Raw genomic sequence first — 12,975 nt, 5'->3', positions numbered from 1 at the left:
GCTTCCCTGTACTGATTCATTTCAATATTTATTAAACTCCTACCATATGCAAGACAGGAACTGAAGACAGAAAGTAGTACCTGCCTTAAAGGAATTTATGTTGACAAAAATAAATACACAGATATGACTAATACAAGGTGGGAGAGGGACAGAGAAATGGAGAAATCAGGGAAAATCATCAAGATAAATTGTTGACAGGCAGAATCAGGGAAGACTTCATAGAGAGGCAGGACCTGACCTGAGCCTCAAATAAAGAAAAGGTTTCTGGGAAGCAGAGATGACTTCCAGGTGAGTGATCTTTCCCTTATGCCCTCCAAAGATTCTGCAGGGCAACCAAGGGCTACAAGTAGATGCAGTTTAAAATATGGAAAGAAGAAGGGAAGGAGACAGTGAAAGGTAATCACAGTGGGGTAGGAATGTTGAGAGTCAATCTGGACCCAAGATTTACTGATGATGTCGCCTTTGGATCTCCATGGGAAATTCTTGTCTCCAGGAAGCCTGCTCACCCAGCTGCTTCCCTCCACCAACTTCTCTCCTCCATTTCCTCTTTATCACAGTCCCCAGCATATGTCACTGAAGTCAGCCAAGACCTGATCCACCAAACAGAGGAGAAACTTGAACTGAGACCCTGCAAAGAACTCTTTTCTCACTGTGCAAAGTAAGTACTCCCTGTTAGCCCCACTCCCACCACCTTTGCACCCTCTTCTCAACTCCATTATGTGTACCTCTGTTAAGTGGCTAGGGAAACCAAAGATTGCCAGCTGCTTTCAGACATAAAGCCTGGTACAGTATTATGCCCATAGTAAGAGGATAGAGTGAGTGGAGAGATGCGGAGGGAGATTCTGTGTCTGGGGATGAGATGAAGTTCAGGCTACCTCTGATATGCCATGTCAAGTGGATGTCAAGATTGCTCCATAGGTATGACTAGGAAAGAGCATTTCTATTCCATTCTATAAGGGGGTACACTCAAGCACTTGGTGTCTCAGGTATTTACCAGCGTGTCCCACCCAGCCAAGCAAACTAGCCATAGACTCCGCACTATGTGAAAAGAGACACAAAGGTGGCAAGTCCAAAGAAAACATCTCTGTTTCAAAGCGAATAAAAATTAAGTGGCTCTACAATCCATTTCAACAGAGGAATGTGCAAAGTTTGCTCTGCCTGGTTTTCCAGAAAACCTTCAATGGGATGGAGTTTCTTTTTCCCCCTCTCCCTTCCCCCAGCCTCCTCCCATCCTGAGTACTTCAAAAGCCATCAGTCTTTCCTAAAGCAGGAGAAGGGGCTCTTTCTTTGCATTATTTCATCTCTTTGTCTGCTGAGAAGTATGTTGCCTTAGTGAGGGCAGTTCTACCAGGCTGCTCCCCAGATGGAGCCAGAGACTCATTTTGCATTCCAAACACTGAACTCGCTTGATGCCTGGTGTTCATAAACTGTGTGTGTGTGTGTGTGTGTGTGTGTGTGTGTGTGTGCATGCGCGCGCGCGTGTGCCCCCTCACACTGAGCACTCACTCACATGCACACATATACACACATTCCCTCAACTCCCCAAAAGGCAGGATTGTCCTAGATGGGCCAGTGCCCTCAGTCTGAGTACATTTTGTCCTGTCTCACATGACGTCATGGGATTGGAAGAGACAGGCCTTGACGACATTCTCCATTCTGGCTCCCACTCCAGACGTCTGTGCATCCAGTGACTCCCCACCCTGGTGGGACTGCTGACTGTCAAAGGCCCCCTGCTACCATTCTGCAGGCACTAGTACTCTACCATTCCCCCTCCCTTCCTCTGTGCACAGTGTTTATGAGGCCCTAATATAAAAGGGAGAGGCAGCCAGGTGGCTCAGTGGATAGAGTGCTGGTCCTGGAGTCAGGAAGACCTGAGTTCAAATCCAGCCACAGACACTGACTAACTGTGTGACCTTGGTCGAGTTACTCAATCTCGGTTTGCCTCAATCCACTGGGGAAGGAAATGACAAATCACTGCAGTGTCTTTGCCAAGAAAACCCCATGAACAGTATTGGCATGCTATGGTCCAGAGGGTCATGAAGAGTCAGACATGACTGAATGACTGAACAACAATAACAATGTAATAGGGTCCCCAGACAATGACAGCTTCTAGAGTTGACCCTAAGTAGGGAGAACTTAGTGGCTGGTCAAGGATGTGGTTGTTGTAGGAGGAGAGAAAAAAAAACAAAACAAAACAACCCTGCAGCTGTGCTCAGCGCCACGAGCTGAGAGCTTTGCCTATCCAGTTGAGTTGGTTGGCCATCACACTTGTGTGAATCCAGATTAGGTGTGTAAAGTGCCAGGTACTGGAGAAAGACAGCAGTTAGGGCTTTCAGAGCCCTGGAATGTGGAAGTGGTTGGGTAGCCAAGGGACAAAGTTTCATCTTGGCTCTTAAGAGACTGGGCAGTGAAAAGGGGAATGTTTCTATGAAATGAAATAGATCAGATCCTCAGGCACATAAGGGCAGTGGTCACTACAATAGGACCACATAGATGCTGTGTGTAATGAGAATGATGTGAACTTATTGCTGGTAGTGTTTCTGAAATACACCATTGGAAAAACATCTACGTACTTTGCCGTAGTATCTTAACTCTTTTTCTCTCTCCCTTTCCCCCTTCTCTCTCCACATATGTGTGTGTATGTATATATATACACACACACATACATATATGTACATACATATATATATATACACACATATATACATATGTGCATATATTTAGGTATATACACACATTTTACCCTCCCTCTGCCTTGGCCAAGCTCAGCTATGATATCTCTGGATGTCTGGGGCCCTAGGAAGCTGCGGCAAAAAGCTAACTTGTGACTTGAGGGAGGGTACTGATGGAAGCCTTGGATAAGCTGCAGCCTCACCAGGGTTAAGAGTAAATGAATGCATAGAGAGGAGTGGAGTGGAAGCCAGAATGGAGAATGACATCAGGGCTCATCTCCCTAATCTCCATTACATCATCTAGGGCAGGACAAAATGTCCTCAAACAGAGGCCTCCAGTTTGTTTGAAACAATCCTGCCTTTAGGAGGAGTGGGGGGGAGGGAGGGAAGGAAGGAGGGAGAGAGAGAGAGAGAGAGAGAGAGAGAGAGAGAGAGAGAGAGAGAGAGGAGAGAGAGAGAGAGAGAGAGAGAGAGAGAGAGAGAGAGAGATGAGAGAGAGAGAGAGAGAGAGGGAGGGAGGGAGAGAGAGGGAGAGGGAGAGAGGGAGGGAGAGAGAGAGAGAGAGAAAGCGCTAGAATGAGAATGTGTGTGTGTGTGTGTGTGTGTGTGTGTGTGAGAGAGAGAGAGAGAGAGAGAGAGAGAGAGAGAGAGAGAGAGAGAGAGAGAGATTTGGTTTATGAACACCTGGCCTGAAACAAGCTAATTCAGGATTTGGGATAAAAACTCAATATATAGGAAAGCATTTTTACGCTATTTGTAATGTTATAAGTATGCCCTCAAATATACAAGTCTTACATCTGGATGTAGATGAATGAACACCAAATATTTATGGTATTTGAGTATAAGATTATTCACACACATATACACACACACAATATTATCTTAGATTTAGAGCTGGAAGGGGCCTTAAAGATCATATATTTAATCCAATCAATCTCATCTTACAGATGAAGAAACTGAGGCCCAGAGTAATCAAGTGACTTGATCACTGTCATAGAGAAGTAATGGTCAGACTGTGCATCATACATGTATAATATTTATTCTGTAAATGCTATCCACAATGTACCTTTCTTTTTCTAAAGGACCATTTGGGGTTGACCTCATTTAAAGCTGATTCTGTTTTAAAGGGACTGACTGCTTAAACAGGCCACCCAACGTATATTGCTTAGAGAGACCTCCCAATAAATATTCCTTTTCTCCCCCTGGGTTAAGCCCATCATATAGTTTTCATCAGCATTTGTTCATAGGGAAACAGCCCTTCGCTGTCAGTCTGAGGTATGAACCTAAGCATCTCCCTCAGAATTCACCAGACCAGTATTTCCCAATGTAAATTATCTTCCTGTAAGAGCATGACAGACTCTGCCCTTGCCCCAGTTGGGTGGCAGAAGCATGCAGTAAATACATGGCTTGACCCAGATCTCTTGCAGGCTGAGGAACCTAGTCTACAGTAGAGTTCAGACTCCTAGCTCCCCGATCTTCTGAATTTCTCAGAAACCTCCATGACTATCTGATTTGTACATGTGTACAGTTGTTAGTGAATTGGCATAGAGCTTTCTCTCCCAGCTTTTGTATGGAAAGCCTCACCTTTTGTATAAAACACATATATCTGCCTTGCCCTCTCTATCAGACATTCAGTTTGGACTATTGTCACCTTCTCTTGCCACACCCTCCATCATTACCCAAACTGAACTTCTTACCCTTCCCCCTTGAACCTCTCAAGTTTCTTTTGATATGTTTGGTTCTACTTTTCCTTATTTCTGGAATGTCTTCTCTCCCCGCTTTCACCCATTAAGTCATCCATCATTCAAAGTCCAACTCAAATGCTACCTCTTCTATGAAGCCTTCCCTGATGCCCCCATTGGTAATAATCTTCCCCCTCCTATCCCACGTAGTACTTTATTTTGTAATAATTTGTAATTCACCAATGCTCTTGTAATATTGTATATTAGAGCTGTTAGTGCTTTTCCCTTAAAAATAAAGATTGCTGACTTGTATATGGCACTTTAAAGTTTGCAAAGTCAACAAGTCAATAACAAACATTCATTAAGTGCTTACTAGGGTCCAGGCACTGTGGTAAGTGCTGGTGGTATAAGTATAAGTAAAAAGAAAGAGTAACCCCGCCTTCAAGAACCATACAATCTAATGGGGAAAGACAACACATAAAAGACAACTGAAAAGTCTAGGTGGGGAGGAAGGGTGGTGCGTAAGTGGTGCTCATGTGGGATCGTGGTGGTGAAACCTGAAGAGTAGAAAGCACAGCTGGGGGATGACCAGACTGGGCCCTTCTTCAGCATGGGGGTTCCAGGAAGAACTGAATGTTCCAGGGTAAGAAGGCATCTGAGGCATGGTGATATAGCCCAGAGAGCTGGAAGCAGAGACAGGAGAGGATTTCCATAGTTTATTTCCTTTGATCCCCTATTAGATTGTAAAGTCCATGATGACTAAATTTTGCATCACTCCCAGTACCCAACACAGTGTCTTATACCCATTAAGCTCCTATTATGTTGTTTGTTTTTGTATATATTCCCATTCTCCCTGACTCAAGATACCACTCATCCTTTAGGATAGACATGGTAAAAAAATACTCATACACTGGTATGGTCATTTCTACACTACCGTCCCTAAGTCAGCAGCTTCCACTACCTTGAGCAAAGCCTACCAGCAGCTGCTCTGCCTCTGCAGCTCGGAAGGGTGCCATCTTGTTCTGCCTGTCTTTTCTCAGCTGTCTGCCCACTGCTGGGTCATATTGTTTGAGGTTGGCCTTCAAGGTGTCCTCAAGGTCTTCAAGGGTGTTCCCCTTGACTGCTTTGTGAGTATCTTGTTTCAGCTCACACTAGGGCCAAGCATTAGCTTTAAATGTAAACCAATTCAAAAGAAGGCCATAATCCATAATCCCAGTAGAGAAATGCTAAGGGTTGTTTTTCAGGACTAGTATTTCTTCTGACTGCAACAGTTTACTCCCAAGCAGTGCTGAGGTGCCTGAGAACTCTCCCCATCCCCAGTGTTAGTGACTTCTTCTCCATGTTGACACACGTATGGACAAACCTCACTACCAGCCATGGGTGCATTTCCTTCTTATGTTGCTGCCAGGATTTCTGCAGGATACAGTGGAGGGAGCACTGGATTTGCAATCAGTCGACCTGAGTTTGAATCCTGGCTCTGCCACCTGCTGTCTGTTTAAGTTTGGGCAAGACACTCAGCCTCTTTGGGCCTCAGTTTTCTCATCTGCAAAATGAGGGGAGTGGCCTAGATAACCTTGAAGGTCCCTCGCACCTGTAAGTCATTGTCTCTGTCTGCTCTCCAAAAACGTGTGGATAGACAAGCCCCCGTATATTAAAGTCCTTAACCTGGCCCTGACCTATTGCAAGCTCTGGATGATAAAATGCGTGTCTTTTTTCATCTGAGATAGATCTGTCCTTGACTACCTAAGTGGAGAACCATTTCAAGAATATCTGGAAAGCATGTATTTTGACAGGTTTCTCCAGTGGAAGTGGTTGGAAAGGTAAGTATCAGTTCTGTGTGGTGTGTATGTGTGTGGGTGTTTAGGCATGCTTATACATGTTATACGTGGGTCATTTGAGCGTCCAATAGGAATTCAATTCACAGAATCTGGTTCTTTGATCTTACAAATATGTTAATGCTTTGCATAGGAACCATACTTGTGATAGAGTGGAAAGAGGGCTGGCTCTAGAGTCCGAGGACTTGGGCAAGTCACTTAAACTCTTCCTTATGAGGGAGGGGGCTGGGCTAGATGACCCCTACAGTCTCTTCCAGTTCTAAAGTTCTATGACTGAGAGAAGAATGAGTCCCAAAGGTCCCACAGTACCAGTTAGTGGTAGAGTTAGGGCAAGATCCCAGGCCTTCTAACTCCCAGGCCAGTGCCCCAACCCATCTAACATACTGCAGCCTCTCCAGTATATCACGTGGTCCTTGTATTAATGTGATACCTGCCTAAATCCTTGATGGGTCAAGCACGGGTGGTCACACAGAATAAGGGCACAAGAACACGACATGAACTTCTTTTGTCAGAGAAGAGGACAAAGGGCAAGAAGGAGGCTTCCTGTGATGGGCTGTTTCATTGTACAAAGCCCTGGTACTTAGTGTACACTGGAGGCCACTGAGACTCTGTAATTTGAACCTGCTGTGGTCATGGAGCAAAGGAGGCCCGGGATGCAAATGTTCAGTATCCATCTCCCCCTCCTCCCCTTGTTTATGTGAACACCAAAGCTGGCCACTTTCCTCTGAAGAGACACTTCTAAAGCCGTTATGACTGGCAGCTCCCGCCTGGTGAAATCTTATTTCAGCCCTTCTTCCTTTTCTCCCTGCCTTTGCTCAAGTGTGGTAGAGACAATATTCTCTCTACTTTGAGTATTCCTGTTTTAACTTTGTCTCCACCTTAAAAAAACATGTTGGGGGCTGGAGAGGACAGCCTCCTTACTGTGTCACCTTGAAGGATGTAGCCTTTGCATAATTAGTTCAGTGGATAAGACCTTAAGCTAATGAGGCCATGGTCAAGGACTCAATCCCTATGTCGGGCAAGTTAGCTTTCCCATTCCTTGGCCCCACCCAACATTCTTGCTAACAGGTTCCAAGAGAGTCTGAGAGTATGGATGATGGGTCAGCCCAAATCCATCCCTTCTATGGGAAAAACGATTATACTACAAAGGATGGTTCAGTGGAATCTTCTTTGTAGCTACAAGAGGGCATATTGTACCAAGTGAATATTTAGAAAAGCCGCAGAGTATAGGAAGGCAGTATGGAGCAGCCTGGGATCGGGAATCAGAAGCTTGGATTTGATTTCCACTTCTGCCACCTCTTGTCTCTGATTTGGGGAAAGTCTTCAATGACTTTCTGAGGCACCATTTTCTCACTCTTACAAAGGGGATAATAATACTATCATTACTACTTATCTCACAGTGTTGTTACGAGGATCCAATGAGATAATTTATCAGCAACATTCTTTCTAACTATAAATTGCTATACAAACGTAAGCTATTGTTATTAATCAAAAGAAACCAGGACTCAGAGTCAGGGTTTTAAAGGCAGTGATTAAAAACACAATCAGAAGGCTTGGGTCTGACATCCTGGCTTTGCAATTTATTATTTGTGTTACCCTGGACAGGGCATTTTACTCCTCTAGGCTATAGTTTCCTCATCTGAAAAATGAGAAGGTTGGACCAGATGTCCTTCTTGGTCCCTTCTGGCTCTAAATCTAGGATCCTTATCTTGGTCACTCGCTCACTGTATCCTTGGTCAGCCAATCACTGCCCCCTGTGGGCCTCAGTGTCCTTATCTGTAATGTGAGGCGGTTGGACTAGAGGGAAGGCCTTCCATTCTGCCTCTGAGTAGTAATTTATACCCATCACTTAGTAATCCATCTTTAATACTTTATTTTTGTTTGTTTTGTTTGGTTTTTTTGGCAGGGCAATTGGGATTAAGTGACTTGCCCAAGGTCACACAGCTAGTACATGTGTCAAGTGTCTGAGGTCGGATTTGAACTCAGGTCCTCCTGACTCCAGGGCCGGTGCTCTACTCACTGCACCACCTAGCTGCCCCCACCTTCAATACTTTAAAAGACCCATGACTTACTTATGGGGTAGTCCCTATTAACACAGGTAATGGCAGCCACACCACACTCCAGCCCCACCTGTGCCTTAGTCAGTGGTCTATATAAGGAGCTGTGGCCAGAAAAGATCATTTCCCTGGTAGTCAGCCTTCTGGGAATGAGTTTCTCTAGACTTTGGCTGCTTCTTTGATGTAAAGACTAAGAGTCTGTCATTGGGCCCATACTTAAGAAGAGGCTGATACAACCTGTGCTGTGCTGGTATAGCCTTCGGGGATCTTGGTGCCATGATGAAGTAGGGCAAAAAGACTTTAGTAACCTAGTAACCCGGGTTAATAAAGCATTGCCATACCTGGGTGCTACAAATTTCATAAAGGGACAGTGTCATCATCCAAGTTGAATTGGGAGTGCTAGAACAATCAGCTTTTCTATTGTAGAGGGTCCTTGTTATACCAGATCCAATTAGTTGCCATGTCTCCTGGGTAGCATGTTGTTTTCTTTCTAATATTTTAAGTTATAAACTAGAAAATCATCAACAAATCCAAGCATTTCCATATGCAAAGAAGCCAAACAGGGGGAAGAAAAGGAGGGGATTACATATGAAAACCTTCATCTTTTCTTGATGGCTTTAATTATACCATAAAAATCCACTGGTATTACTGAAAATAAAAGTTCCCATTGGATTATCGTACTGTTAGGAGGAAAGAACTCTTTCTTTTAGTGTGTGCATGTTTTGGGGCAGAGAGTGAAGGGAGGACTGGGGGAATCGCTCACTTGGATCAGCTAGGGTTCCGTTATATTTGCAAGATCTCTCCTCAGATTTTTCATGACACTTGATATCAACTTCTCCTTTGCACTTATTATCTAATTTGTATTATTGTCATTCACACAAGTCTCCTCTCTCCTCCTGGATTATGAGCTTCTAGAAAGCTGGGTGTCTGATTTCTTCTTTGTAGCCTTGGTGATTAATGCAGTGCTTTACCTGCATTGGGGCAGTGATGGGTAGTAGAAATGGCCCTGGATTTGGAGTCAGAGAAGATCTGGGTTTGAACACTGGCTTCGTTACCTATTACCTGAGCCACCTTTTGCAAGTCTACCTCTCATTTCCTCTTCTGTAAAATGAGGGCATTAGACTGCAAACCCTTTGGTCTCAGGAACCCTTTACCCTCTGAAAAATTATTGAGAGTCCCAAAGAGTTTTTATTTATGTGGATTATATCTATTGATATTTGCCATATTAGAAATTAAAACTGATAATTTTAAAAATATTATTAACTCATTTAAAAGGAAAAGCCTATTACATTTTAACATAAATAAGATATTTCTCTGAAAAACAACCATATTTTCCAAAACAAAAAAAATCGGTTAGAAGAGTGGCATTGTATTACATTTTTGCAAATCTCTTTAATGCTTGGCTTAATCGAAGACAGCTGGATTCTCGTATCTGCTTCTGCATTGTGATATGTTGTTTTGGTTGAAGTATATGAAGAAATTCTGGCCTCAGACAGATATGAAGTTGGAAAAAGGAAGAGTATTTTAAAAGGAAAATCATGTCTTAATATTCTTATGGACGTAGTTTTGACCTCACAGATTCCCAAAGTTTGGGAACCACTAGATGACGTGATCTCTCATGTCCCTTCTAGAGCTATGATCCGTAGTAAGTTCTTTGAAAAAAAGCTTGTTAAATGAATGAACAGTTCCCAAAGAGTTAACATATATCCAGAATTTGATCATTTGCCCCATTTTACTTGTATGTTCTTGCCCAGTTAATGTTTCTCCATTTCAGTGTTAAAAGGATTCTTCTCCCCCCAAGGTTAACCAAGACATTCCTGTAAAATTGTATTACACTCCTCCTCTAGGAGCTGGATTCTGTGGTAATGTAGAGTTACTGTTTGTTCTTCTTCTATCGTAAACTGTTAGGGCTGGTAGACCTTGATGTGGTTTGGAGTAGAGCTCAGTAGGAAAAGCTTCTAAGGCCTAAGTGTAGAGGACATGCTGATAGTATGTTCCTAAGTCATGAAACAGGCCCTCTGGCTGATTATTTGCATAAGAAAGATTAAGAGGAGTGTGGATTCTTGCAGAGTAGGCAATTATTTCATACTTATCAGGATTAAGCTCTAATTCTTCAGCAAATAAATCACCAAAGCACATACTCTTACAGTTGGAAGGATCTTTAGACCATAGAATGTTAGAGCAACCTTAAGAGATCATCTCATCCAATTCCTTTCCTTTACAGAGGAGGCTAGTCCAGGGAGATGAAGACTCACTAGAACCCCAGCCTCCTCCCTCTTTGTCTAGTGTTCTTTTCCTCACGCCGAATGCCCCTCTAAACATCTGTGACATCCCATCTAAGTCAAACTTAATAAATTCTGAACAGACTTGCCAGAAACTAAATTGGGTTTTGCAAAGAGGGTCCGTGCAGCATGGTTTCTAGTGAAATCAAAACATTAACATTTAGTATAACCTTTAGCTTACTCAGAGGAGGAATTGACCACCGTGGACTAGTTTTCCATGTAGATGTCATTCAAATGAATATTGTGAGCGTTCCTGGAATTGGCCTAATTTCTTTAATCAGCTCATCATACTATAACTAATTAAGTTAATTGGTAAGAGTCTAACTAGACTCGATTTTATTATGAAAGTGACTTCAGTGAAAAGTTCTGCACTTAGCCTTTTAAAAAGGGCAGGGACAGCATTATTGTAGCCCATAATCTATATATTGAGATAGCTAGATGGCTCAGGGGATATGGTGCTGGGCCTGGAGTTGGGAAGACCTGAGTTCAAATTTAGCCTCAGACACTTACCAGCTGTGTGACCCTGGGCAAGTCACTTAACCTCTGTTTGCCTTAATCTACTTGAGAAGATAGTGGCAAATCATACCATGAAAGCCTCATTGACAGTGTGGTCCACAGGGTCAAGAAGAGTTGGACACAATTGACTAACAACAGTCACTACATTCTCAAGTCTTCAGTCCTGTATTCTCAGACTGTCTGCTTTCACAAATGTCATTCAGGGCTTTAGTACTGAGGGCAGCATAAAAAAATATTGCATTCCCCTTTTTATGATAATCTGGTCTCAAGTGTAATTGAGGTCAGCAACTCACATGTGTGCTACTTTAAAGGGTTTCCCAAGTGCTTTCCTCACACCAACCTTGTGAAGAAAGCAGTGGCAGTCCATTTTACAGATGAGGGAATGGAGGTTCAAAAGTGTTAAGCATATTTCCCAATGTAACCTAGTAGCAGAGCCAGGATTCCAACCCAGGTCTCTAGACCCCTCCTCCAGTACTATTTTCCTCTGTACTAGAGGTTTCAAATATGCAGTCTATGGACTACATGTGACCCACGATACTCCTGAGTACAACGCAAACCAGATTAAAATTTAATTGAGAAATATTTAACAAAATAAATAAAAATACAATATAACCTAGATAATATTATCTCTGATAGATGACACCATAAGTAACATTAACATCATGGTTTTCTAAGTCAATGTGTAACCCGCAGGAATCTTAGGTACAGTTAGGCCTCCATTTCTATTTCAGTCTGACACTGCTGCTCTGCACCATGTCATCACCCTGACCACCACCTTTATTTTATTTCCAATCCTAATTTGGATTTCATTTTTTTTCTTTTCCCCCTCCCTGTGACACCACCATCATTGCCATCACTCCTAGCATTATCCTATAACTCATCCTCTATGATGCTTTGAGGCTACAAAAATAGACATTACCTCATTTGGTCCCCACAACAAGCCTGTGAGGTATAGGTATTTTTTAAGCCCATTTTATAGTTGAGGAAAATGAGGCTCTGAGAGATTAAGCAGCCCGATTAATCTTAAGGTTATCCAGCTAATAAGTGGCTGAGATTGGACACAATTCAAAAAGGATGTTTAAATCAGCTTCTGGATTCAGTTTTTAAATTTCTTCAATTTTTCCCTTCTATATTTGCGACTTGCCTTGCACACAAGGAGGAAAGCTAATGTCTCTTTGATTAGAATGGAAGACCCCAGTCCCCATTCTTGTCCTTTATCTGAAACCACCTAAAGGAGTGGTTCCCTACTTCCCCATGAAACATTGGTTCTCATTTTATTGGTAATCAGTCCAGGGTGTCAGAGATGGAGGGACCTAAGCAATCACCTAGGCCACCCTCTCACATTTACAGAGGAGTAAACTGAAGTCCATGGAGGTAAAGTGATTTTATCCAAAGCCAGCTGATACTAGTTAGTAATGCCTCATCATCAACAAAGGTTATAATCTATAGACTTGTCGTTTTTATTTCAAAGACAGGAGGAAAAAAATATCTTAATGCCATAAGGCCAATGTTGACTTCTTGGTTTCTTCCAGACAACCAGTGACCAAAAACACTTTCAGGCAATATCGAGTGCTAGGCAAAGGAGGCTTCGGGGAGGTGAGTGATTTCGAAAACTTGGTATGAAGAATATTTGTAACTTAAAGCACTTACAATCTTGGCTGCATTTCCTACTTCCCTTGGGTTGTGTGGAAAGTAGGCTTCTCAACCAGGGTTCCCCAAACATTCTCATTCTAGGGCACACTTGTCAATTTCCACTGGGCTGTGACTCACCTTGGGGGCAGGGCTTGGTATAGGAGTATTGCTGAGGGAGAGAATGAGAGAGGAGCAGAGGATTTTGGAAACCCTAGATAGGAATATGTCAATGACGAGGGTGAGGAAAAAGAAAGCTGGCTTTTCGGTAGCCGAGGTTTTGCGTCCCCTTAGATAAATCG

At 43.0% G+C, this 12,975-nt stretch overlaps 1 protein-coding gene across 2 annotated transcripts in view; it reads left to right on the top strand.

Moving 5' to 3' along the window:
• Nucleotides 1-12,975, top strand: part of GRK5 (G protein-coupled receptor kinase 5) — a 309,158-nt gene that overhangs the window by 250,238 nt on the left and 45,945 nt on the right. For both annotated transcript variants that reach the window (XM_036734793.1, XM_036734792.1), the window contains exons 5-7: nt 558-658; nt 6,082-6,174; nt 12,577-12,640. In XM_036734793.1, the coding sequence (XP_036590688.1) occupies nt 558-658; nt 6,082-6,174; nt 12,577-12,640 (258 nt within the window). The remainder of the gene's footprint in view (nt 1-557; nt 659-6,081; nt 6,175-12,576; nt 12,641-12,975) is intronic.

The sequence above is a fragment of the Trichosurus vulpecula genome, chromosome 8, assembly GCF_011100635.1.
Source record: "Trichosurus vulpecula isolate mTriVul1 chromosome 8, mTriVul1.pri, whole genome shotgun sequence".
NCBI classification, from domain to species: Eukaryota; Metazoa; Chordata; class Mammalia; order Diprotodontia; family Phalangeridae; genus Trichosurus; species Trichosurus vulpecula.
The sequence above is the reverse complement of the archived record's forward strand: the minus strand, read 5'-3'. Positions and strand labels throughout refer to the sequence as shown.